The 25,098-nt window shown below is 32.0% G+C and overlaps 1 protein-coding gene across 1 annotated transcript in view; it reads right to left on the reverse strand.

The window, feature by feature from the left end:
- Positions 1-922: 922 nt before the first annotated feature.
- The window catches only part of LOC143044332 (uncharacterized), a 50,746-nt gene continuing 26,570 nt past the window's right edge, over positions 923-25,098 (reverse strand). Inside the window, exons 9-22 of the mRNA XM_076216285.1 lie at positions 21,122-21,984; positions 19,978-20,095; positions 18,331-18,510; positions 11,769-11,805; positions 10,603-10,869; positions 9,206-9,259; positions 8,644-8,801; positions 8,110-8,314; positions 7,539-7,658; positions 7,155-7,309; positions 5,232-5,351; positions 3,171-3,285; positions 2,388-2,481; positions 923-1,336 (exon numbers count right to left, since the gene is read on the reverse strand). Of these exons, the coding sequence (XP_076072400.1) occupies positions 1,201-1,336; positions 2,388-2,481; positions 3,171-3,285; positions 5,232-5,351; positions 7,155-7,309; positions 7,539-7,658; positions 8,110-8,314; positions 8,644-8,801; positions 9,206-9,259; positions 10,603-10,869; positions 11,769-11,805; positions 18,331-18,510; positions 19,978-20,095; positions 21,122-21,984 (2,622 nt within the window). The 3' untranslated portion in view covers positions 923-1,200. The remainder of the gene's footprint in view (positions 1,337-2,387; positions 2,482-3,170; positions 3,286-5,231; positions 5,352-7,154; positions 7,310-7,538; positions 7,659-8,109; positions 8,315-8,643; positions 8,802-9,205; positions 9,260-10,602; positions 10,870-11,768; positions 11,806-18,330; positions 18,511-19,977; positions 20,096-21,121; positions 21,985-25,098) is intronic.

Raw genomic sequence — 25,098 nt, forward strand, 5'->3', positions numbered from 1 at the left:
AAACAGTTCCGAAAATATACAGAATTTCCGTAACGGCCAACTTTATAGACAATTAATCTTGAGAAAATATGACCCTTTGAATACTCATATTTCTTTTTTTAATTTCTCAAGTTTTGGGTCTCTCTAGTTTGCCTTGCTTGTTCAAGAACATAGGGAAATCAGTTATATAAATTTGTTTTTAAGAGCCAGTCTGTGGTAAAACCATTCAAAATGGTCCGAATCCAAAATAAACCAATCAGACTGATTTTTTGTATTTTTGATACCTTATATGTAATAACTTTTTGTTCCAAATATTTAAAAAAACAAAATTTCAGCCATTATTTGTGTATGCAGAACATTCGATAATTGTCAATTTCTATACTGACAAAAGGGCATTTTAAACCTGTGTTATGATATTTTTAGGAATAGCATGTCTTGGTAGGAAACAGCTTTAAGCAAACGTATGAATAAAAAAAATTTAATATACAGAGTTCTGGTATGCGACATTTTTATACCTAAATGCTGACAAAATAATGACGCTTAAGAAATTGATACAACCTGGTACAGGATAAAGATGTCAGTTACAATTTTGTAATTGTGTTGTAATAAGGGGAAAAGGTGGTGCAAAAAACCGATTGATATCAGCAGTAAATGATTGATTATCGAGTTTTTTTTTACAATAAATTGTAGACATCATATGATGTAAAACAAAATAACATATTGATATTTACCCTTACCTTTTCTTTGTTAACGTCATTATATCTTTTGTTAATGTTCTTCTATTGTCATGTAATGTGTAACTTTATTGAGTTGAAGTTACACAATCAAGCGAAATAGAAATTGTTTACAGCCTTTCTAAACATTTAGTTTATCCATCCGTCACAGTGGTACTTTTTCTGATGTTGCCTTAAAGGTATTAAAAATTCAAAACAATAAGAAGGTATCATATAAAAATCTTTAATATTAAAAAATACCACTCTTACACAATTTCTAGCAAACAAAACTTGCCTCGATTTACTGTAAAGCAAATTATGACATTAATCTAACATATTGCTACGTAACAAAAGAGATGCTTAAACATTGAAAAAGTTCATACATGTTTGTCATAACAACTAAGAAGTTATAGAAATTTTTTTTTAGAAACAAACATCAAAATAAACAGTAATTTTCTACAACATTAGCAAAGGAAGCTACGTGTGATTGTTTCAAGAAAGTATTTGTTCATTTCTGCATCTCATAATAGTAAGCATCAGATGGGGTTGTCTTAAATGTGCTGTCGAACTCCTTCACAATGGTTTTGAATGCTGGGCGATCTTCTGGTTTCAGGCTCCAACATTTTTTCATTATTTTGTAGTGCCTAAAAGAGTAAGAATAATGCTTGTTGTTTCGAGTTCAGACATTCACATATATTCTGAAGAACAGAAATAGAGGTGACAAGGAAGGCAAATACAATTTTTGATACTAATCAGGTGACTTCACCGTATGCAAAACCCAACATGTGACTAAACCATATGTTAAACTCAACATATGACTATACCGTATGTAAAACTCAACATGTGACTATACCGTATGTAAAACTCAACATGTTACTATATTGTATGTTAAACTCAACATGTGACTAAAGCGTATGTTAAATTCAACATGTGACTAAACCGTATGTTAAACTCAACATGTCACTAAACCGTATGTTAAACTGAACATGTGACTATATCGTATGCAGCTTATTCATGCATATCAGTAGACGCTTACACTGTCGACACAACCTGTGTCTTTTTTGTTTGAGTTTTTGCGATTACCTTAGTTATTATTTGCTAGCTTCCTTTATTGGTCTTCACTAAATCGATTTACGAAATTTGAACATCGAAAAAATACTGTCGTATTCATGAGATGCAAATTCTCGTGGAGTTAGCGACTATAGGTTAAACACATTATATTAGTTAAAATATTCATGACTGTCTTTGATAGTAAAGTAGAAGTAAGTTAAACTATTGGTTAAAGGTAACTTGTCTTTAAGTCGACAGGACCTCTCTGTGAACAGAATACGAACAAATGAACACATAAAAAAAATTAAATTGAGAATGGAAATGGAGAATGTGTCAAAGAGACAACAACCCGACCGTGTTTCAAAATGAAAATTAGGGATCCGGTATAAATCTGCAAAAATAGAATACACACAGCTCAATGAATTTAGCCTATGAAGAAAAATAATAATTGAAAGAAAAAATCTTTAAAAATCCGTATTAAAACAATAAAAATAAATAACATACGAATTGTAATATAAAAAAAATCTGCACTCAAGGGATAAATTTCGAATTAAATTTGGATGCAAAAAAGATGTGCTATGTTGATCCCGATTGAATCAGTTTAAACCTATATAATAACATATACTTATTAGTATATGTACGTACGTGTCTGTGCTGTACTCTGGTCGTTCAAGCCTGTGTCCATTCTGTATTCTATCTGGAACATTGCGGCTGGAAATTCCTCCGTATGGAGTTTCGCCTGCATAATTATATGTATTGTATTAAGATAATTAATATAAAAATAAAATATTCTTTTGAATGAAATAATAGATAATAGATACATGTATTTGAATTAAACTATGCTATACTGTTAAGTCATATACGAATATAATTGATTACATAAGCATTAACTTTATTCATGAGAAATTCAAATTATTTCGAATTTTCTGTTTTTTTAAGACTTCTCAACTTTGTGTTGATTTTGTCTTCCAACTGATTTGATTCGAGCTTCAATGATGAGTTTTAAAGATAATAGAAATATATATTTAAATTAAAAAAAACTATGCTATACCGTAAAGTCACACATGAATAAAACTGATTATTTTATGCATACAATTCATGAAAAATTAATTGCTTCGAAATTTTTGGTTTTCAAGACTCTCGATTTCAACTCCGTATGTTGATTTGGTCTTCCAAAAGTATTAAATTCGAGTAACCAAATGAGCTTTCCGTAGACGAAAGTAGCATTTGGCGTTTCAAATAATAAAGCGGGAAACTTGGTATTTCTGTATAATGTAACATGTAATCATGGTAATGCTATAATTCAAAAAACAGAATTCAAATCTAAATGTAACAGCAATAGCACTTCATATTTCATATATTTATCATGATTGTTTTTCCTATTTACAATTTTTCACCGGATTTTTTAAAAGTTTCATCTTTTTATACCTAAACTTAGGATTTCCCACATGACGATTCCAAAGGACCAAACGTCACTTTTTGTGGTTGCATTAACTGTAGACAAGGTACATTCTGGTGCCATCCATTTTACTGGTACTCTTTCCTGTAAGATAAGATTTGTTAACACACGCTTGTATATTTGGTTCACTTGATAAGTTACAACATACCATTTAGCAAAGTATATTTATCTGGCAAGGAAGGTGGCTCCTGGGATAGGACATCATAACGTTATACATTATAATGTAAATGACTTTGAGAAGACTTGCTGCCTTGAAGTGAATATCAATGAAACGATCGAGATATTAAGCAGACCTTCTATTTGTATCCTTATTCCTTCATCTCAATATTAATGTGATATATGAGATTTAAGCACTCACGGAAATGTTCGTTTTAGAGTGAAAGGAAATTATTCATATATTTATGAGGGTAATTAAAGAACTTTAAAGATGATTTTTCTTTTGTCTTTGAAAAATACATTTTCTAAAGGAGTAGGTCCGGTAAGGACCGATTTTGGCCTCAAATTTCAGGTTCATCTGACGAAAGACTTTGACCACTTTTTAAACACTTAAGAGTCTATTTTATTTGAATTAATTAGTTTATGTGGAAGATTTTAACAGATTTAGTAATTTAAAAAAAAACATCCGATTCAAGCTCAAATATGAAAAATCTACCAAATATGCCGAAAAATGTCATTTTTCAGTTGGTTTTTGGTAAAAATGAAAGTGGCCGCATCCGTGTTCATCCTCAACCTTTATATATGTTATGTATTATCATCAAATACAACTTACATTTTAATATTAAGGATGAACACGAATGCGGCCATTTTCGTTTTACACGAAAACCGTCTAAAATTTAACTAAAATGCTAGAATTATGAAGATTTCAGTAATTTAGCATGACTTAATGGTGCTAGTACCGGATAAATGTGCATTGTATTGTCAAAAACAGCCCATATTTATGTAGCAGAAGCATTCTACTGTCCAATGAATAACTAAAGGTTTACATTTTAACAATTTTGTAAAACTTCTATATTTTGGGGCCAAAAAGGGGTCTTACTGAACCTACTCCTTTAGCTACTTAAGAGTAAACAAACAATTCGACCAATGTATTATAAATTAGTAACCATTGGAATACCGAAATATCAATCCACCAATCTCAACAAATGTATTGTCGATCAAGAAGTCAATAGTTTGAATGTGCATTTGTGTTGCATAAGTATGGTTCCTAAACGACAAGGTGTTGTTTATATTCCAATTGTGCCTGGAAAATAGTATCGTAGAGTATCAGGGTCTGCATATTACTGCTAACGTTTAAAGATTGTATGAGTTATTAAAGTAGCTCTTTATTTACTCAAATATCTAGTCGACCCGTCTCTGTTTCGGTTTTTGGAAAGTTTGTGAAATATCCTGTATATAGGCCGAAGATTTTCACCGTCCATGTTTTTTAATTTTTAAACAAATGGAGGGAACAGATTTATGTTTGTTGGTTTTTTTTAATCCAATTTGTGAATGATGTTATATATGTCTGGTTCCAGTATTTTCAGTGCATTCCATATTGTTTAACGAGGCCTTCCGAATAGAGATCATTGCATAGCAACGCAATATTTTCAGAGACTTATATTTTTAAAGCAAGTATAATCGTGTATTGAATTTATCATTGAAATTAACCCAGAAGATATACTCAAACAAGAGGGGCGAAAGATAGCAGATGGACAACTCATGCGATGTAAATGTATAATTCTAAAAGAAGAAGTTATAGTTATATTTATACCAATACATGAGGTAAATGTATCAAAATGAAAAACAATTACACATATTCAAAGGGGTGCTAATATGTTTGTTTTTAAGATTAATAAGATGTTAGCTTTGAGCTGCAATTAGATTTAAAACAAAAAACGAAGCAATCAGAAAATCATAGAAAGAGTTTCTGTTTTGACAAAAATCATGAGGTTGAATGCATTTCTAGTTTTGTTCTGAAAAAGTAACAAAAACACCCTGAAATTATTAAATGATTAATGTAAAGATCATTTTTCTAACGTAGAAACAATTACCTTTGTTATGTCATTTTTATCTTTTGTCTCATCATTTGATGTAGGCCCAAATCCAGAAATCTTCGGTATCAACGTAAATGGAAGTAAAATGTTCCTAGCAGCCAATCTTCGATGAACAATCTATTTAGAAATGACATACGATGCTCATGTATTAGAAGTTATAGCAAGTTGGTATTGTTTGTACTATCTACTTTGGAGGTTAACAGTTATCGTGTCAAATCAAACAACATAGGCCACGGGCGCGATAGACTCATAAATTTTATTTATTGGTTATTTTGTTTTCGTTTGTCGGAAATTCTAAATATTCTAATAATCTAATCAATACTGCCCATTAAAGTTAATCAAGTTTTATTTCAGGAATTCCGTAAAAATATTGTTTTTTTTTCGATTTTTTCCGAAATAAAATATTTCGTTTTTTATATCATTGTTCAGATGAGACGTAACCCTCTTACCAGATGAACTGGTTTATCATCGTTTGATATTTTGACCAAGCAATATTTGGTTTCGAGCACTAGACTGAGTATTGAATGTGTAAAATGCGATAAAACATCATCAAATTAAATCCAGTCTCTTAAACCTTGACTTTTAGTATAATACATATTCTTACTTTCAAAATGTAACATAGGATTATTTGTATAGAAAAAAAGCGGTACTTGAACTTGGATATCAACAAAACAAGAAAAAAACAAATAAACATATACGATGAAGGAAGATATTGATTCAATAGTTTTTCTAAGACATTGTGAATACACCACTGTTCCCAACCCAAGCGTTAATATATGATTTTTTTCCCAAATAAACTATACTCCGTGTTGAAGGCCGTACATTGACCTATAATGGTTTACTTTTTTTAAAATTGTTATTTGGATGGAGGGTTTTCTCATTGACACTCACACCACATCTTCCTATATCTATATGAATTCAATTTACTTGTAAATGAAGAGGAGAAACACATTATTGAGTTCATAAGAGTACACTACGAGTTAATTTGAAACCACTCCTCCATCCAAACTTGACAGAAAGTATTTGTTTTACGAGATATATTTCCTACCATCGTGGTTTCTAACTAAATACTCACAATCACTGTTTAGACAGTATTTTGAAAAATTCAGTTAATTTCAAAAAAGAAATAGAAATGAAAATGTTAAATTCCTGTCACGATGCATTGATAATGAACGCACACATTGGATTGTATGCGACTCTCTTTTCGCAATGCACGTCCGTTTTACAAGTCATAAGCTTGTATCTTTGTTGATTTTAAAACCCGCTGGGCCCATAACGCTGGTAGTTGATGTTTCGTAAACGAGTCTTTTATCATTCCAGTAGTCTGCACTGTTATACTGTCATGATTATTATTGATCATTTTCTGTAATTTTACTCGTATAGAGTATTAATTTATTCAAAATACTAATGTTTTTATTATCATTGGCATAAATTGCCCTAGTCATATTGAAATAATCTTTCGAAATTTTTGGTTTTATTGCTCTTCAACTCTACATTTGATTTGGCTTGCGTATTGATCGGATTCGATCGCCGCTTATGAGTCTGATATAGACGAAACATTAACCTGACATAACAAATTCAAGACTGTTTTCGATGATGTAGTTAAAAAAATTAAATTTGATATTGCCGTTGAAGAGAAAAAGTCATATAAAGGGTAAAAAGCGCGAGATATCATCGTTAAATCCGAGTTTCTCACCGGGGATTGTCGACCTCCCTTACGTGTTGATTTTGGTGTGATCCGATTCAACGTTTAAACGTTTTTCACAAATACGATTTGGTGTTAAGCTCTAAAGACTGCAAATAACATTAAATACAATGCAATATATTCACATAGAGCAAAGCATTGTCTTTCGTGTTCCTGCAGTAAGAGTACAACGCATTTTTCTGTGTAAAGCTTTCTTTGCAATTAATTTTGACTACCTGTTTTGAAGCCAAATACTCCATTCCGGTTGCTACCCCGAAAACAATCTGAAACAATTGTTCTATCATTTCATCTCCTATTTTATCTTTCTTTTTTAAAAGCCAGTCTCTTAGATTTCCTTCCTCACAATATTCCAATACCATATAAGGTCCAACTGTGAAAAAAATTAACACAAACGTATTGTTGTATTAGATAGTAAACAATTGTATTCTAACTATTTTGCACGAAATGCATACAATCTTGTTTAAATTTATGTTCTATAAACCTTCTACCGAGGAAACTATTTCAAAAAGTTAAATAAAGTGCAATACTAGATTAGAAGGAACAGATTCAAGCAAAGGAATTCACTTTAAGTAATTGAAATTAATTGAAATTCGACTTACGATGAGTGTTGTCAGTAACAGCTCCAATGAATCCAAGAATGTTTCGATGTTTGCCTACTTTTGTTGCAAAGAAGTTAATTTTTGCCATCATAACCAGATTAGTGTCATCATTGTAGTTTGCTACAAAGAAAAAAACATATAGATTTGAATGATTTTATATTCTTTTAAGATCGTTCGCATGTCTTGTATTTTAATTTTTTGTCGAATATTTGGATTCTTCAGGTTTAATCTATCTGGTGTCATTAAATATTTTGTGCCGCGTTCTTCAAATTTTCTTTTCATCACTTTTTAATATATAGAGAAAAAAAATCAAAAACTGAGCCACTTTTGAAAATCCTGTTAATTTTTCATGAATTTTGAAAGAAAAAAATGTGTCAATGTTAAAGGTAGAAAAAAAAAGAGAATCTCTTACCGCCATTTAACTTACTTTGTTTCGTATTCATTGTATTTTCGTTTGTTTACCTGTTTGATCATGGTTTTATTTATTTTTTATTGACATAAATATTTTTTAAACCCTTTTTAAATTCTCTCCCCATCTTTGATCATGAACAAAGTATGCTTCTGCAGTTACCTTGTAATGTTTTGGCCACAACAGTTGTCATGTCATTCTGTTTGGTGTCATATCTAGCTTTAAATATATCAGCAAATCTACCGCTGTTTATTTTCTCTTCAAGGACTATTTTAGTATGTGGTATAAGCCATGTAGGGTTATCAATTTTCATTCCCCCATACAAGTAAATATCTTCCATTCCATCATCAGTCGCATACGTTTTATTCTGTTGAATAATACAAATACATTTAAAAGTATTTTATTTTACCAGCATTTATCTTATATACACATCTATATTGACATATACGTTAAGCTCACTTATATGACAGAAACGAACAGATTTGTTTACGTTTGAAAACATATATTACATTATTTCTCAAAACAACAAACTGTGGAAAATATGTAAAATACCTTTTACTAAATACTTATTCTATGAGAACCGACACATTCATTAACATTTAGACAGATAACATCCATGTCGAAGATACTATTTTGAATCTTCAGACTGGATTAAATTATATTCAGATTAAATGTTCAGAATAATAATAAACTTACATTGTATTCTGTCAATTTATTAACTTGGTGTTTGTCTGGCAAACCAGACGAATATGCATATGCTTTATTGTTGTCTTGCTGCTGTTTACGTGGTTCACAAAGTCGTCCAGTTCTCCATAATAGTACTATAATGATTATTACTAACAGGAGAAACAGTACTGAAATAAATCATAATGAACAAAACTGTATTTTCAAAATGATTATTCCATTATTATTTGCAAATATAATATATGGTGCAGACACTATGGAGTGGTTTAATTAGCCCGAATAATCTTTCTCCTATGCATAGATGATACTTATGGTTTAAATTAATATATTTGTCTTAATTTTAATTTTATATTTGTCCATGATACACTTATTTTAATATTCCAAGTAAAATTTTCTCGATTTGAAAAAAAGTTAGAACAAAGAGCTTTCAAATTCAATTGAGAAACTGATCTATTTCTCAGATGTGAATATTTCTTGCCGAATATATAATCACCACCGTCATCCCACCCCACCCCGGTTTGTTGATCGTCGTAAGACCCGCGGCATTCTATCATATTTATTTTATGGTACTCACAACCGCCAATAGTTCCACCAATGACTGCAGCATTTGAACTTTGTTCCTCAGAAGCTATAATATTGAGATAATACTAGTTTAACTAAAATATCGATATGTGCTTAGCACCTAAGCCTTGAACAGAACTATTGACTTGACACCCTCTATTTTTATTTGTATTTATTAACTACGTTAAGTTTCACACTAACTAAGGGTGCATCGTTTCAGCTATTCCACTTTTTAAAATATCAACATAATTTTGATATAAACATGAAAACTGAATAGAAGAAACCATGCAAATTTCATAATGTGAATATGTAATAATGAAGAGGATGCATGAAAATTTCAACATGCTATATTTATATACTGCAAATTACACCTATAATTGTGTAATTAGTAAGAAGAATTTGTTACATTGTGTAATGATCTCTATTCTTAATCCTTAGCAACAAAGTTGATATCAAAATGAAAATTACCCAAAAATAAAGTAATTAATCTTATTCCATATTCTTCAGAATTCCTCACAGATTACGATCAGGAATATAAATTGTTTTCCTTTGTTTTTAAAAAGAACACTTGACACATTGTTAATTAGCTTGTGGGTTCGTGTTGCTTACTTTTTGGGTTTCTATGTTGTGTCTTATGTACTCTTATTTGTGTGTTTGTCTTTATCTTCTGTAACCAATGCGTCGTCAGTTTTTTTTTAGATCTATGAGTTGAAAGCGGATGTATGCAAGGGAAATTCAAAATGGAAAGCCCCTTTTAAAAAGGCAAAATCAGAAGCTTAAACACATCTAACGAATGAAAAACAACTGTCATATTCCTGACTTAGAACAGACATCAACGATAGACCAGATAACTAATGCAATGTGTTTGTAGAGAATTTTGACATGTACCAAATGACAATTTAAAATCTTGACAAAGAACACAAAATATCTATATATCTACATATAAGAAAATGAAATTGACTGGGATAGCACGGCTAGACAAAAGAAATGATTTGATAAATTACAAACATAGTGAAGAGAATAGCATTTCATGCGTCCAGCTTAGTTTTGTAGCAATCGTCGTCGTTTGTTGTACAATTTAAATACTTTATGTTTCTTGATATTATAAATGTATAAAGAAAATATACTTAAGTATTTGATTAACATGTGCTACAATTTTCACACAGATTCGAAAGTGTATAATTGCTTCTTACGAAAACGAGATGATTTCCCCCAAGATATATAACCCTAAATAGCATGCTAATGTATTGCAAATAGTCAAAATAGTGAAACAAACACAAAAATGTATTATATATTTACTAGATAAGATTTAAATTTTATTGTTTTCCTTTTAATAATGCACACCTTTTTTTCATACACATTCAACTTTATGGTAAAACGTATAACAATTTTCTAAATTATTAAACAAACCTGGAACATAATTAATATAAACTGGATCACTTGAGTCCTCTGCATAAATTGTCACAAACTTGATGGTAAAGTTGGTATTGGTGTTGAAACCTATGATACTAGTCCAATCAGCGTCCTTACTTACATGCCTGTTTTCCAGATATCCTGAATTGTTAGTAAATGTAACAAGTATGCCTTGTATCTCGTAGCAACTTTTCCCTTTAGTCCATTTAAGTTTTACTCCATTAGAATATATCTCATCTATTCTTAAGTTTATTGGTCCTGCATCTGAAAATATTGAGAAGTAAACGTATATCAAATTTTAAAGCTGGGTGAACACAATAGTACATACATGTTCCTGTCCTAAATCAGCAGCTTGTAAACAAAAGATGTTCCACTCGAGAAACTCATAACGATACTTTTAATATACATCTTTTAACAATAAATCTGGGACTGTATACGTACCACTGCTTCAATACAACCACTGTAAAGAGAACTTTAAAGATACTAAAATAACTGACAATGTCATTACAAAAATAAAAACTATCAAAACACAAAACAACAGTATGCTGAAAGAAAAACAATAAACTGTTATAAAACCAAGAAATTCCTTAATTGTTTGAATAACACAGGATCGTCGACGAAAATGATCACCGAGACATCAACTGACACACACACCAAATAAAACGGAAAACACTTGCATCAAGAGGTATTATAATAAACACAGAGCTGAATATGCGGTATGGACTTTGCTCATTGTTGAAGGCCATACGGTTAACTATAGTTGTAAATATCTTATTACATATTTGTATTTCGTTCATTTTTTATCAATAAATTAGGCCGTAAGCTTTCTCGTTTGAATTGTTTTACATCGTCATTTTGGGCCTTTTATAACTGACAATTAGGTATGGGCTTTACTCATTGTTGAAGGCAGTACGGTGACCTATACTTGTTAATTTATGTGTCATTTTGGTCTCTTGTGGAGAGTTGTCTCATTGGCAATCATACCACATCTTCTATTTTTTATATACACTACATGTACGCTTCTGTTTAAGTTTGTGTTTTAGAAAGATCAACTAGAACATCTATGCGATTCTGAAGTTATTTCAGTGACATCATCAGTGCAATCTTTCTGCAAAAAAAAATGTCAGTGCATCGTGAAAATATCTTTACTAATGTATACTTACAACTTTCCATTCCATGAAACTGCATTAAATTAGATATCTGTATTAAAATTAAAAAAACATATACACATATGAATTTAAAATGCAAATATACAAAATTAAATATAAATGTTTATATACTATGGCAGATTCTCGAGCTTTAAGGTGTAATACCACCAAATCATGGTACGTCACATCCGGTTGCATACGAAAGTAGGTCTAAAAAATATTCCCTTGAATTTGACAGTTGTAGAAAATTAACCCTGCATTTCAATGCACTTAAATTTTTCTGAGTCATAAACATGTATGTTGGGTGTCTGAAAGCATCGTTCTTTTTTTATTTGATGGTCTATTTTGGAAAGTTAAGGTTACATAGTTATCAAAGCAGGTAACCAGTAAATAACAGTGTAAAAATTGGGTTGTTTACTTCCGGTGTTGGTTACTTTCTTATATACAATGAAATGTAGTGTGAAATTTTCACTGTAGCACTGGAAAGGATTAAACTTTATTCATGCAAAGTATTTCTTTGGTTGAAATAAAGGTAAATACTGTACATTTTTTTTTTAAATGCCAATTTAGCAAAGACTAATAGGGGAAAATCAATGGTGGTATTACACCTTAATGATCATTAACACTTTTTTTATATTCAATTATGATACAATAAAAAATAAATAAAGCTAATTGCAATAGCTCTGCTGAAAACCTTAAAATCAAATTTGACCTGTTATTAGGTATCCGTGATATTTGGACAATTTCAAGTTATCAAGTGGTACATAAATTATCTGGAAACCAAGATATACCAATTTTTCAAGCTTTTTGTTATTGGCATGTGGTTAAAAAGTAAATATCAAAATAGTGCTCTTTATAATGATACATTGCTTATGTGAAAATTTCCCCCGATTTGGTCAAACACTGTCTTCGTTATCTTCTGGAAACAGAAGAAATCTAAACTTTAACGGTAACTTATATTACCGGTATTAGTTTTGAACTGTAAACATATAAACAACTATAATTGAATGTTATGATCCATGACGACGTTATAGGGTAGAATCATTACTAACCGAAAACAGGAGAAAAATCAATTCTTAATGTTACAAAAGGCATATATATCCTGAATGGTAAATTTCAATCCACCAAAATCGTACCTGACCTGTATTTTCGGTCCACGACATTGTTCTAAATTTCAGAAAATGTTGTCAATTGGTACTGTTATATTCATGAATATTTATTAGATCAATTAGTTACCTATTTCGCAGTTAGTCATAAAAAATAACAGATGTATTCCAAAAAGACTTCCGGTGTTCCGAAAGACTACATAGATCGTCCAATATATACTGTGTGAACCCTCATAGGTTTACCCAAAAAAGAAACACTTGTGACCATAGCCAATTTATACACAATCTGACCATTTCCATGGTGGTTTAGATAATAACATCGAAATATATTGTGTATTTAATACTAATGATTTATTAATTGACTTTACTTAATTATTACAGCACAAAAAACTGAAGAAAAAAGCAAATGTTCCTATAGTTTTTATATTTTAATTACTTTTTCCCACTTACATGTAAACGTAAAATTAAAAAAAAGTATAACAAAACACTGGAATTTATTACACTTTGAAGAACAATGTAAATAAATTTTCAATGTCGAACTACTTCTTGCCAAGGAATTGTATTTAAATATACAATTCCTTGTTCTTGCGTATAGCAAACATGCCAAAAATATCTTTAAATTAAGAATTTAAATTTTCATTATATCAACAAATATTTAATTATACACGAGTAAAATTATTTTGAATTATATCAAAATGAATCTATCTCGCAATGAAGAATACATTGTGTAGTATTATTGTATCCCAAGATAAGTGACTGTCAAGATATCGATGTTTGTGGATTATTATTGTACCCAGAGATGAGTGACTGTCAAGATATCGATGTTTGTGGGGTATTATTGTACCCCAAGATTAATGACTGTCAATATATCGATGTTTGTTGGGTACTATTGTACCCCAAGATTAGTGACTGTCAAGATATCGATGTTTATGGGGTATTATTGTATCCCAAGATGAGTGACTGTCAAGATAACGATGTTTGTGGGGTATTATTGTACCCCAAGATGAGTGACTGACAAGATATCGATGTGTGTGCGGTAATTTTGTACCCCAAGATGAGTGACTGTAAATATGTCGATGTATGTGGGGTATTATTGTACTCCAAGATGAGTGACTGTCAATATATCGATGTTTGTGGGGTATTATTGTACCCCAAGATGAGTGACAGTCAATATATCGATGTTTGTGGGGTACTATTGTACCCCAAGATTAGTGACTGTCATTGCAAGATATCGATGTTTGTGGGGTATTATTGTACCCCAAGATGAGTGACTGTCAAGATATCGATGTATATGGGGTATTATTGTACCCCAAGATGAGTGACTGTCAAGATACCCAAGATGAGTGACTGTCAAGATATCGATGTATATGGGGTATTATTGTACCCCAAGATGAGTGACTGTCAAGATATCGATGTTTGTGGGGTATTCTTGTACCCCAAGATGAGTGAATGTCAAGATATCGATGTTTGTGGGGTATAATTGTACCCCAAGATTAATGACTGTCAAGATATCGATGTTTGTGGGGTACTATTGTACCCCAAGATGAGTGACTATCAAGATGTCGATGTTTGTGGGATATAATTGTACCCCAAGATGAGTGACTGTCAAGATATCAATGTTTGTGGGGTATTATTGTACCCCAAGATTAGTGACTGTCAAGATATCGATGTGTGTGGGGTATTATTGTACCCCACGATTAATGACTGTCAAGATATCGATGTTTGTGTGGTATAATTGTACCCCAAGATGGGTGACTGTCAAGATATCGATGTATGTGGGGTATTATTGTACCCCAAGATGAGTGACTGTCAAGATATCAATGTTTGTGGGGTATTATTGTACCCCAAGATGAGTGACTGTCAAGATATCGATGTGTGTGGGGTATTATTGTACCCCACGATTAATGACTGTCAAGATATCGATGTTTGTGTGGTATAATTGTACCCCAAGATGGGTGACTGTCAAGATATCGATGTATGTGGGGTATTATTGTACCCCAAAATAAGTGACTGTCAAGTTATCTATGTATGTTGGGTATTATTGTATCCCAAGATGAGTGACTGTCAGAATGTCGATGTTTGTGGGGTCTTATTGTAACCCAAGATGAGTGAATGTCAAGATATCGATGTTTGTGGGGTATTATTGTACCCCAAGATGAGTGACTGTCAAGATATCGATGTGTGTAAGGTATTATTGTACCCAAAGATAAGTGACTGTCAAGATATCGATGTTTGTAAGGTATTATTGTACCCCAATATGAGTGACTGTCAAGATATGTTTGTGGGGTATTATTGTACCCCAAGATGAGTGACTGTCAAGATATCGATGTGTTATGGTATTATTTTACCCCAATATGAGTGACTGTTAAGATATCGATGTTTGTTGGGTATTATTGTACCCCCAAGATAAGTGACTGTCAAGACATCGATGTTTGTGGGGTATTATTGTACCCCAAGATGAGTGACTGACAAGACACGATGTTTGTGGGGTATTATTGTACCCCACGATTAGTGACTGTCAAGATATCGATGTTTGTGGGGTATTACTGTATCCCAAGAGAAGTGACTCTCAAGATATCGATGTTTGTAGGGTATTATTGTACCCCAAGATTAGTGACTGTCAAGATATCGATGCTTGTGGCGTATTATTGTATCCAAAGATGAGTGACTGTCAAGATATCGATGCTTGTGGGTATCATTGTATCCCAAGATTTGAACATCGATAATGCAGCACTAATGCCGTTAACACTGAACTGTTTGGTTTTCAAATTAGTAATATATTTTTATTTTAGAATGTGTCAAAAAATGTTCATTGTCCATGAACATGACATACAGGTAACAGCAACGAAGTTTCCACCGGACAGAATGAGAGGAGTGATCGGAAGAAGAAAGCTGGGACAAAAAAAAACGATGGAGCAGTAGACATCAATAGAAATGGAACAGAAAAGTGACATTGATTTTTTTTAAAATACAACATTAAAATATGTAGATTCATTCAATTATTTATTATTTTGTTTTAACACATATTTTAACTGTTCAAAGCTAATAATTCTGCTTTTCAAAACTTAGCTAATTGACATTTGTTGGTTTCTCCTATATTTACTTGGCACACTCTTATATTTCAAATCTAGGCTCTGCATATCGAGTAAAAAAAAAAAAATCAGGTCAAGCCCGGACGATGCGACCATATTTGAACCCCTGGTCAACAGCAGGTCTACAAAATAGTTGTGTCGACATGTTCACCAGCACTATAAGGTTACCAGCCTTTGTTGGATAAAATGATTTTCTTAGGTTTTAAAGATGTTAAAGCACTTATTCAGGACTCTAACTCGTATGATTTATTGTTTCCTTGACATTAAGATGTCAAATTTAAGAAAGTTAATAAGGATTTACCTTGGTTTTATAATTACCTATGAAGACATCTGAGTATATTTAAAGACGGTTAATGGTGGTTGTTATAACGTTATACAGACGTTGTGCAGACATCAGAGGTTATTAAACGAGGTTTAACCAACTTTGTACTGATGTTGTAACTACGTTGTACGAATGAGGTACGGACGTATGTCAAGACGTTGGTTCATAAATAACCTTTTCAACAATTGTCTACACCCACAGTTGAGAACGACTACATGTACGTGAGAAAAAAAAACATTATTGATCGCATCAATTGCTAATAGAGCAACTATTCACCATGACGTTTATTCACGAAATTATTTATGTACAATACTTTGTTTTGTTAATAAAGTATTATAGTATTTGCTTCCTGATTTGACTAAGATAACAGAAAGGGATTCAAAATTTCTTTTTGCTTAGACAAAGAGATGGAAAATGTTAAACAAAATCAAACCTTTATTTTTTTATTATTTGAATTTAATTGAACTAACAATTTTTATATCTGTTGACTAGCACGGCACATGCTTTCAATTATAGCTTCGGATGCCTTAATATACTCATTACTTTATTTCTTTTTTATTTACAATCTGATGTTCAACTTGAGTTCGATGTTCAGCTTTAACGCAATTCAATAATTGATTTTTCATCTTCAAATGTTCGGCTAAGGGTGCCGATGCTGGGCCTGCTGTTCATGCAGCAACCAAATGATGTAGCTGACGACAAAAAGCGGCGGTGTTTGAAAATAAAATTTGATCGAAAAGTTTCTCTATGTATAGTTAGAGAAAAAATTTAAAACTATTAATAAGTCCAAAAAATAGTCAGAGTAGGCATGACACACGAAGGTCTTTTTGGGAATGGAGAAAGGAAAATATTACAATTGTCAAGATTGTCTAAACAAGGACTACATCATTTTACGGTCAGTCAGTTCTTGATGACAATCATTGTTATTGATGTAACAGGACCGGACGGACGGTCCTGTTAAAATGTTCCTTCTAAAATTTCATAAATGGCATTACATAGACTTATGAAATAGTTATTAGCATGTGGCACAATCTGCAATGACAGACATTCTCATTTAAATACTCATAGTCATACATTTTCACAAGAAAAAATAAAAGCAGATCACGATGTGAAATTGATAAATTCAAAAGAGAGATATCCAAATCTAAAAAAAATCAAAATAATGTATAAAAGTAAAGGTAATACTGTTCATGAATGACTTCTTTTTTTACATGTAAACTGAATGTGTCATTAGTCGGTGTCGACAGCTGTTGAAAAGGTTTATTTGAATAAATAACAATACATATATCATAAAAAGCCTCCACACTTTTTCAAGCCTCATATTACCTGCACCTTACGACAATGGTTTTAAAGACACATATTTTAAATGGCAAAATACTAAAGTATAAGTTACTTAAATTGCTTTTTCTCTACAATCCAATCTAAGAATTTTGCTTACAACTTACATTTTATAGTTGTTAACATGTATGTTTTAATGATATGAAGACATTGGTTTAAGTTTGCATTTATATGTTGTTGAACTGCTGTCGAATCAGCTGGGGTTTGTCTGTTCAAACGTACACAAAAACATTTATTTTATAGCTTTCAAAGAAAGAAAAAGGCTAGCTCGTTCTTACCTTTTCTTTCATTTGCACAACTATTAGACCAAAAGTTTATACAGTACATCACAAAATTGTAGCTTTACATTGGCTCCCCTTAATTTCACAATAAACATAAAAATACCATAATTGTACTGTTACTGAAGTTGCAACTCTCTCAAAACAAAAGCATGTGATTTTACAAAAACCTCGTCCTCAATTGTAAGTACCTCTTGATTTGTAACCTCATATAGTGAATATCCGTTTCTTGAAGGACCATCCGCTCAAAAACCAATAGCCTCTGTAGTGAGATGATTATATTAAAAAAACTAAAATAATCTTTGGTTCAAATACTGGTGTTTCATAAACATCCATACACAACGTTTTAATTCTTTAAACATGATAAATAAGGATTAATTTACTTAAAGCTCTATTTATCTAATCCTCACTTGATACATTTTACTCTTAAATTAACTTTACCTGTCTCTTTTTAGTTAATGATTCCATTGCCATATTAAACACGTCCACCTCGAGTGTTAAATTCTGACTTAACAATTTGGCTTTCGGAACAACCATCCAGCAGTTATTAATGTCAATTGTATGCTTGAACAAATAACAATCGCCCATTGGTATACATATTCCGAAAGTTCCAGGATTTTTCTGAAATGTATAAGCATACTACGTTATTCTGCAGGAATAATAACGTCGATCAAAAGAAAACATAACTTTGATACTATTTCGGTTTTCTAAAGATACAATTATAATGTAGAATTCAAATTCACCAAAATTTATGAATGAAGATAATAAATCCATATAAAGCAGTACATGTTTGTATTTCACTTCATTGTAACACTACATTCCATTCACTAATGATGAAATAAAAACAGACAGAAAGAATACCATTGTATTTCTTTTTTGTATCTTTCACGTCTATTTTATCTGTGAATGTAAAGATTAAAAGATCAGAGAATATGCAAAGTAGTATCAAATTGACAACATCAAATGCATAGACGGGCTTAAACCATGATGCATAAAATACAGATTATAACTCCAACTAGTTTTAACTACGTATGTAAAACTGTGTATGTGATTCAAGTGACAAATTTCTTGACAATGTTTCAATAAAATATCAAGTAGAAAAAGAAAAAAAATAACCAAATTAGTAATACTGAATATTCACAACGGAGAGTCCGAAATTAAATGGCAAATTCAAAAGCTGATACACATCAAACAAATGTTTAACAACTGTCATTATAGTATAATTTTTCAAAATACGAAACATGTCTTTCCGTACTATTAAAAATGGTATACAAATCAAAATTGGCTGTTGTTTATCTACGAAATCGACCTGTAACTAAAAGTTATACAGTTATGATCTCTACAACAAATGAATTAAAATATAATGAGGGATTGAAAAATAAATTAGTGTTAATATGAAATATTGATTTACGACTATTCATTGCAGTTTCAGAAAAATAGATTATAAACAAAAAATACTGAATTCCAAAGTAGATTTAAAAAAAGGATGTCCATTTAACTTATGAAAAAAAACTAATTTTGTACTGCATCACCTTGCACCAACTAATCAAATGGAAAACAACTATCACATTCCTCACTAAATACCGGAATATTTGGAAACAGCAACTGGTCGACACGAGTAACAACTTATCATCCATATGACAAAGAACACCTTATAAATAAATAGGATGTTATCAAATATACATGTTGTTATTAACTTTTAACTAGCTGTCAGTAACTGCGACTACTCGCAGATCAGTGCTTGGTCTCCTTTTGTTGTTGGGATGTACCAGACCACCTTATAAATAATATTTTTTGTACATGCATTATGTCGTCAGTTTTCTCGTTTGAACTGTTTTACATTTATCATGTCGGGGTCTTATATAGCTGACTATGCGGTATGGACTTTTCTTATTAATGAAGGCAATACGGTGACCTATACTGTTAATTTCTGCGTCATTTTGTCTAATGTGAAGAGTTGTCTCATTGGCGATCATATCAAATAGTAAATCATGTTATCAACTTAAAATCTTGTCAGCAAATCGATGCATTTTTCACTTTTACTTTGAGAATCGTAAAATAAATACAATTAAGGATTATCATGCGTACTTTTACTTTATTTCCACTTAATGTTCCATTTTTAAAAACTTTGTTTGTTTTTTCATCTTTAATTCGCCATTCAATTTTATGGATTCCACTATCTTCATCTTTGGTACTAATAACTACCCTAAAACAAGATCGAAAAATATAAAACAAATATCATTATTACTTATATATCACTTAAGATTATTTAATGTTTAAAATTAAGTAAGAAACTGTAGTCATGATTGTTAAGAAGTAACTTCGTATTCAACAAATGTTTAAAAGTATCTTTTTAACGTTATTTCCGCCATTATATAACCATCATGGTTATCATTTGTTTATGTTCTCTTTTTAATACCTAACTCGAATAATTCAATCCCTTTCAGTGTCCGATTTTCTCCCACAAGAGGGCTTGAACTCCTTATGATCATTGGCCGCGTAGCCTGCTCTCTGTGAGAGAGAGCCAATCGGCGGCGATCAGGATAATGAGTCTGCGCAACTGTCTTGTAATTGCCTTACCAAACACGTGTCTTCAAATAACACAAATCCAATAATAATTAATTAACATCAATTAACATCAGTTTACATCATTTAACACCAATTAACATCTGGAACTCCTCCTTCTTTAGCTGCCAATTTAATAAAAATTCCCATATTGCATAGCGGTGTGAATATTCCGGTTGACGGTCTTGATCGAGGAAGACGTACCGCGTTCAGGCGTTAATGTAGCCTTCGTAGATCAGCTGAATATAACAACTGAATTATTCGGGTTATTTAATACCATGTGAAACCCATAATATACATGTACTGTATGAAATAGGAATAGCTGTGTTCGACTGTTTCAATCATAAGGATAATGAGCCTTTTTTTAATTGAAATGTAAAAATGAAAATAACACATTTGTCATTACGGGGCCTTTTAAAGTTGACTTTGTGGTTCATCAGTGCATGAACTTAAAAACTAACTTATTAGTCATGGAAACAAAAAATTTTAACTTGAAAATTAATACCATGATTAGAAAATCTATCGTTTTTAGTTTGAAAATCGGAACAGTGGTAAATTGCTTAAGTTAACAAGACAAACTGTATCGGGAACAGTGAGTTGCATTTCGGTCTTCGCACCCTTATTACGCAAATATGAATTTTATTTTTAAATTCGGAACATTGTTTACCTGCTTGCAAAATCGAATTTTGTATTGTTGACATTTGCATCTAGTTTAACTGTAGTTATTGTTGGTGGAGTAGTGTCAATATGAACTACAGTGCTGTCTACATTGATATTGCCCATGATGTCTTTTGATCGTACCCAGATACGCACGGTATCTCCATTGCTTCGTTTAACATCGATTGTCTGATTTTCATGCAATAAGTTATCTACTTTCTTCCAACTGCTAATTGCCGTTGGTATCTGTGTAGTTGTATTTCCACCCTGGTGATCAACAGCAGATGCAATCTCAAACAATACAATTCCGTGTATATTAGGAATCGCTTTCCGGGTTCTTTTTCCGCTCACATCGTCTAGTTTATTATCTACATCTTTATGATACATCCCATCCATTGCTGTTCCATGGAATGAATTAATAGAATTCAACAACTGATTATCTTCATGGAACTTGTTTCTGAAATGTCCTTTCCAAGAAACGTGAAGGGGTGGACCCTGGTATGCTTGATTTTGAACATTAGACTGCCAGTGGAAATGCGTTTCCTGTTCGGCACTTGAAACGTATAGCTTACATGTTTCGTCATTTGTTATATTTGACACTGGATCATACAGCACGAGCTGTCTTGCGAACCTTGAATTATTTGCCTTATCTGCTACATCTAGAATTATGGAATACATTCCAGGTGATGGTGGAGTGTAAATAAATGGCTTATATTTTTCCTTAAACATGGCTTTTGAGTACAGAGGTTCCATTGGTGAGACTTCGGTCAAATTTCCTAGAGCATCAGCTCTCATATGATGTATTTCCCAATTATATCTAAAGATTCCCGCTAGTTCATCTTTCCATCCATCCCATGATATATGAAGTTTATGCTGAAACAATTTAAACAGAACTTTGGTTTCGTTTCTTGTTGCGTTATTTTCAAATGTTTATGCTCTAAGCAAATAAGAAAATAATTTCTTTTCTTATCTCAAATAAATGTTAGTACATATATAATGATTGTAATTGTCGATAAGTGCCCTTTTAATTTTGATGGTCAGCTCCCTATATTATTACTATTGCATTGGCCCTTTCAGCATTACAAGCCACTGATTTTTCAAACAGTTTTCAAAAGGTGATCTGAATTTGTTTTGTTTTTTGGTTCTTGTAGAATATATATAGTTATTTCAACTGCAAAATGTCATATATGTATCGTATGTCTCGGTAATAAGTAACAAGAAATAATAGTTCATATCAACATTTTAGTTTGAATTAAAATATGATATCAAAACTGCTCATGCTTTACACTTTTACTTCATTTCAAAATTGGTTAAATTTACCGTTCCTGCACACCATTTAGTCCATACTTTTTTTGTATTTTAAGTGCCTAAATGGAAACACTTTTGATATTTATTGACCAATCCAAATTTGGTATATAGAGAATAGATTGTTACTCAATAACCCATTCTCCAGAGTTTAGAGCAACATTTACCTGTTGCCAACAAAATTTGCAAACAACCATAAAAAGTTTGCAAACAGGGATAAAAAAAAAATTGATTAACATGCCATATCATTAACTCTAATTGAATATAAATGTCACAACTCATCAGGCACACATCTAACAAAAAGCAAACAAAGAGCGATATTATTGATTCAAATTCACAAGGAGGCCTTCAACATGAAGATCATCCTCATCGCATTTCAAGTTTGTGACGGTCCCTTTCATCGGTTATTTGTGGAACAGAGTACTTGATCTCGATCCACCGAATAGAACCAAAAATGTAAGTTAGATTATAATAGACAAAGAAATGTAACAAATTATGGCAATGTTGCAAAACACTCTCACTGTAAAATACTAAAACAATGCCAACAGGGAGAGGCACATTGAGAAACTGACCGTGAGCAAAACGATGAAGGTGCGCATAAAACAGATTAGGAATAATGTCAAATACGCCATATCTGTAGTTACCTCATATTGGTATTATTTCAATATGTTTCTTTTTATGAATCGGATTTTTAATAAAATAGCATATTCACCAAAACGAAATTAATGTTGACCGCTTAAAACTAAACGTGAAGTTCTTTTAAACGTATAGTTGTAAAATGAACACTGTAATAATCCATCACAAATAATTGCCATTTGGTAAAAAAAAATTCAGAATATGAAAAAAAAAAAACCTGTTTATTGATTCGGTAAATACTATATAGTATAGTTCAATTGCATTAAAGAAATTTCAGGTTTTCAAGAGCTTTATAATCACAGAGTAATTTTCTAATGAATTAGAGCATTGAACTAGGGCACAAGGAAGCAATTTCACAAACATAGCATGATAGAACGAGAATCAAAGTATGTTTACTTATTATAAGAAAGAGTAGTGATATATTGTTATGATTGTTTGAATTTCGTTTCGTTTTGAGATTTCTTTCTATTCTTGTTGCGCAATACTGAGTAATTCTGTTTTCGGACTTTATATACTGTCTTACGCGCCCTTTTCATTTCATCGAGATTTTACCACACCAAACTGGTTCGACAACTTGACGTTCAACATGAGTAACGAGGAAGACCAACGCGATGTTACTAACCGAGATAGTGAATCGCTAAATCAAACAGACCCAGGTAATCATGTGGGATTTTCTCCTGACAACGCCCTTTTTTTGTTTTCCCGTCAACTAGATACCGCTTTAGTTAGACACAAGAAAGAACTTTTCACACAAATTGACTTAAAGATTAGCAAAAAATCTTTGGAAAAGGGTCCTCGCTTGCCATCAATCGCTCCCAAGTTTAAATTCGAGGGCAATGAAAGGCAGCACGAGTTCAATACTGCTCGTATTAATGAACTTAGCAGAGCGACAGATTTTCTAGAGAGTGGTTCTGTCGGAGCAGCAGTTAAAGCTTTGGAACAAGCAGAAACAGCTTTAAAAGAAAGGAACAAGCTTCTCCGCATAGCCGACAAATATGGTTGGGATGTAGTTAAGGTTTATGTACCCTTCTATAGCCATTTTTGTACGAATTTTTCAAACCTCAATCGTATCAAAACTAAAGATATGATAAATAATAGAGATAGGCCATTTAGTACATGTTCCAAGGGGAAACTTGATGCAAAGCATTATTTTTTACTGTTTCATTGCATTTGATAGAAAAAGAGGACTTTGTGGCAAATAAATCAAGATTTTTATAGAAAATCCACAGCCTTTAATACAGAGATTTATGTTATAAAATCTGAAACATAAATTACTCACTTGATTTTCTATGATGTGCTAGTGTTTATTTTTTACAAAACGTTCTAAGTAACCTGTAAATTCCAAAACACCTCGTGCTGAGTCACTAAAGTCGAGCGCACCCTACAAGGTGTACTTGATTTTGGCCATATTTATACTAGTCTTGACCAATAACTACATTTATAAACTTGTTTTAAGGAAATCAATGCTAGCACTGCATGCAATAATCCTATATCTATCAGTCATCAAATTGCCAAATATGAGAGTACAAGGATAAAGGCTGCGGATTTTCTATAAAAATCTTGATTTATTTGCCACAAAGTCCTCTCTTTCTATTAAATGCAATGGAACAGTAAAAAATAATGCTTTGCATCAAGTTTCCCCTTGGAATATGTACAAAATGGCCTATCTCTATTATTCATTATATCTGTAGTTTTGAAACAATTGAAGTTTGAAAAGTTCTTACAAAAATGGCTACAGAAGGGTACATAAACCTTAAAGAGTTCATGGACCGAAAGTACAGAAGTGGCAACTAGGCTAAAGCAGGCAGAATACAGAGCGAAAATGAAGAGGAGGGATAAGTACGTAAAAGCTGACCGACCGAATCCTTATTACAGGTACCCAGATGAAGAAAAGGCTACTTCTGATCTTTTTCGTCGCCCTAGAGCAACATATACAAAAGACTTATCTAGGAGCAGGAGTACGGCTGGTGGAAAGAAAGGAGCAACCCGCTGTTACTACTGCAACGAGAAAGGTCATTGGGCCTATCAATGTCCCAGGAAAGCAGC

The sequence above is a fragment of the Mytilus galloprovincialis genome, chromosome 1 (genome assembly GCF_965363235.1).
Source record: "Mytilus galloprovincialis chromosome 1, xbMytGall1.hap1.1, whole genome shotgun sequence".
NCBI classification, from domain to species: Eukaryota; Metazoa; Mollusca; class Bivalvia; order Mytilida; family Mytilidae; genus Mytilus; species Mytilus galloprovincialis.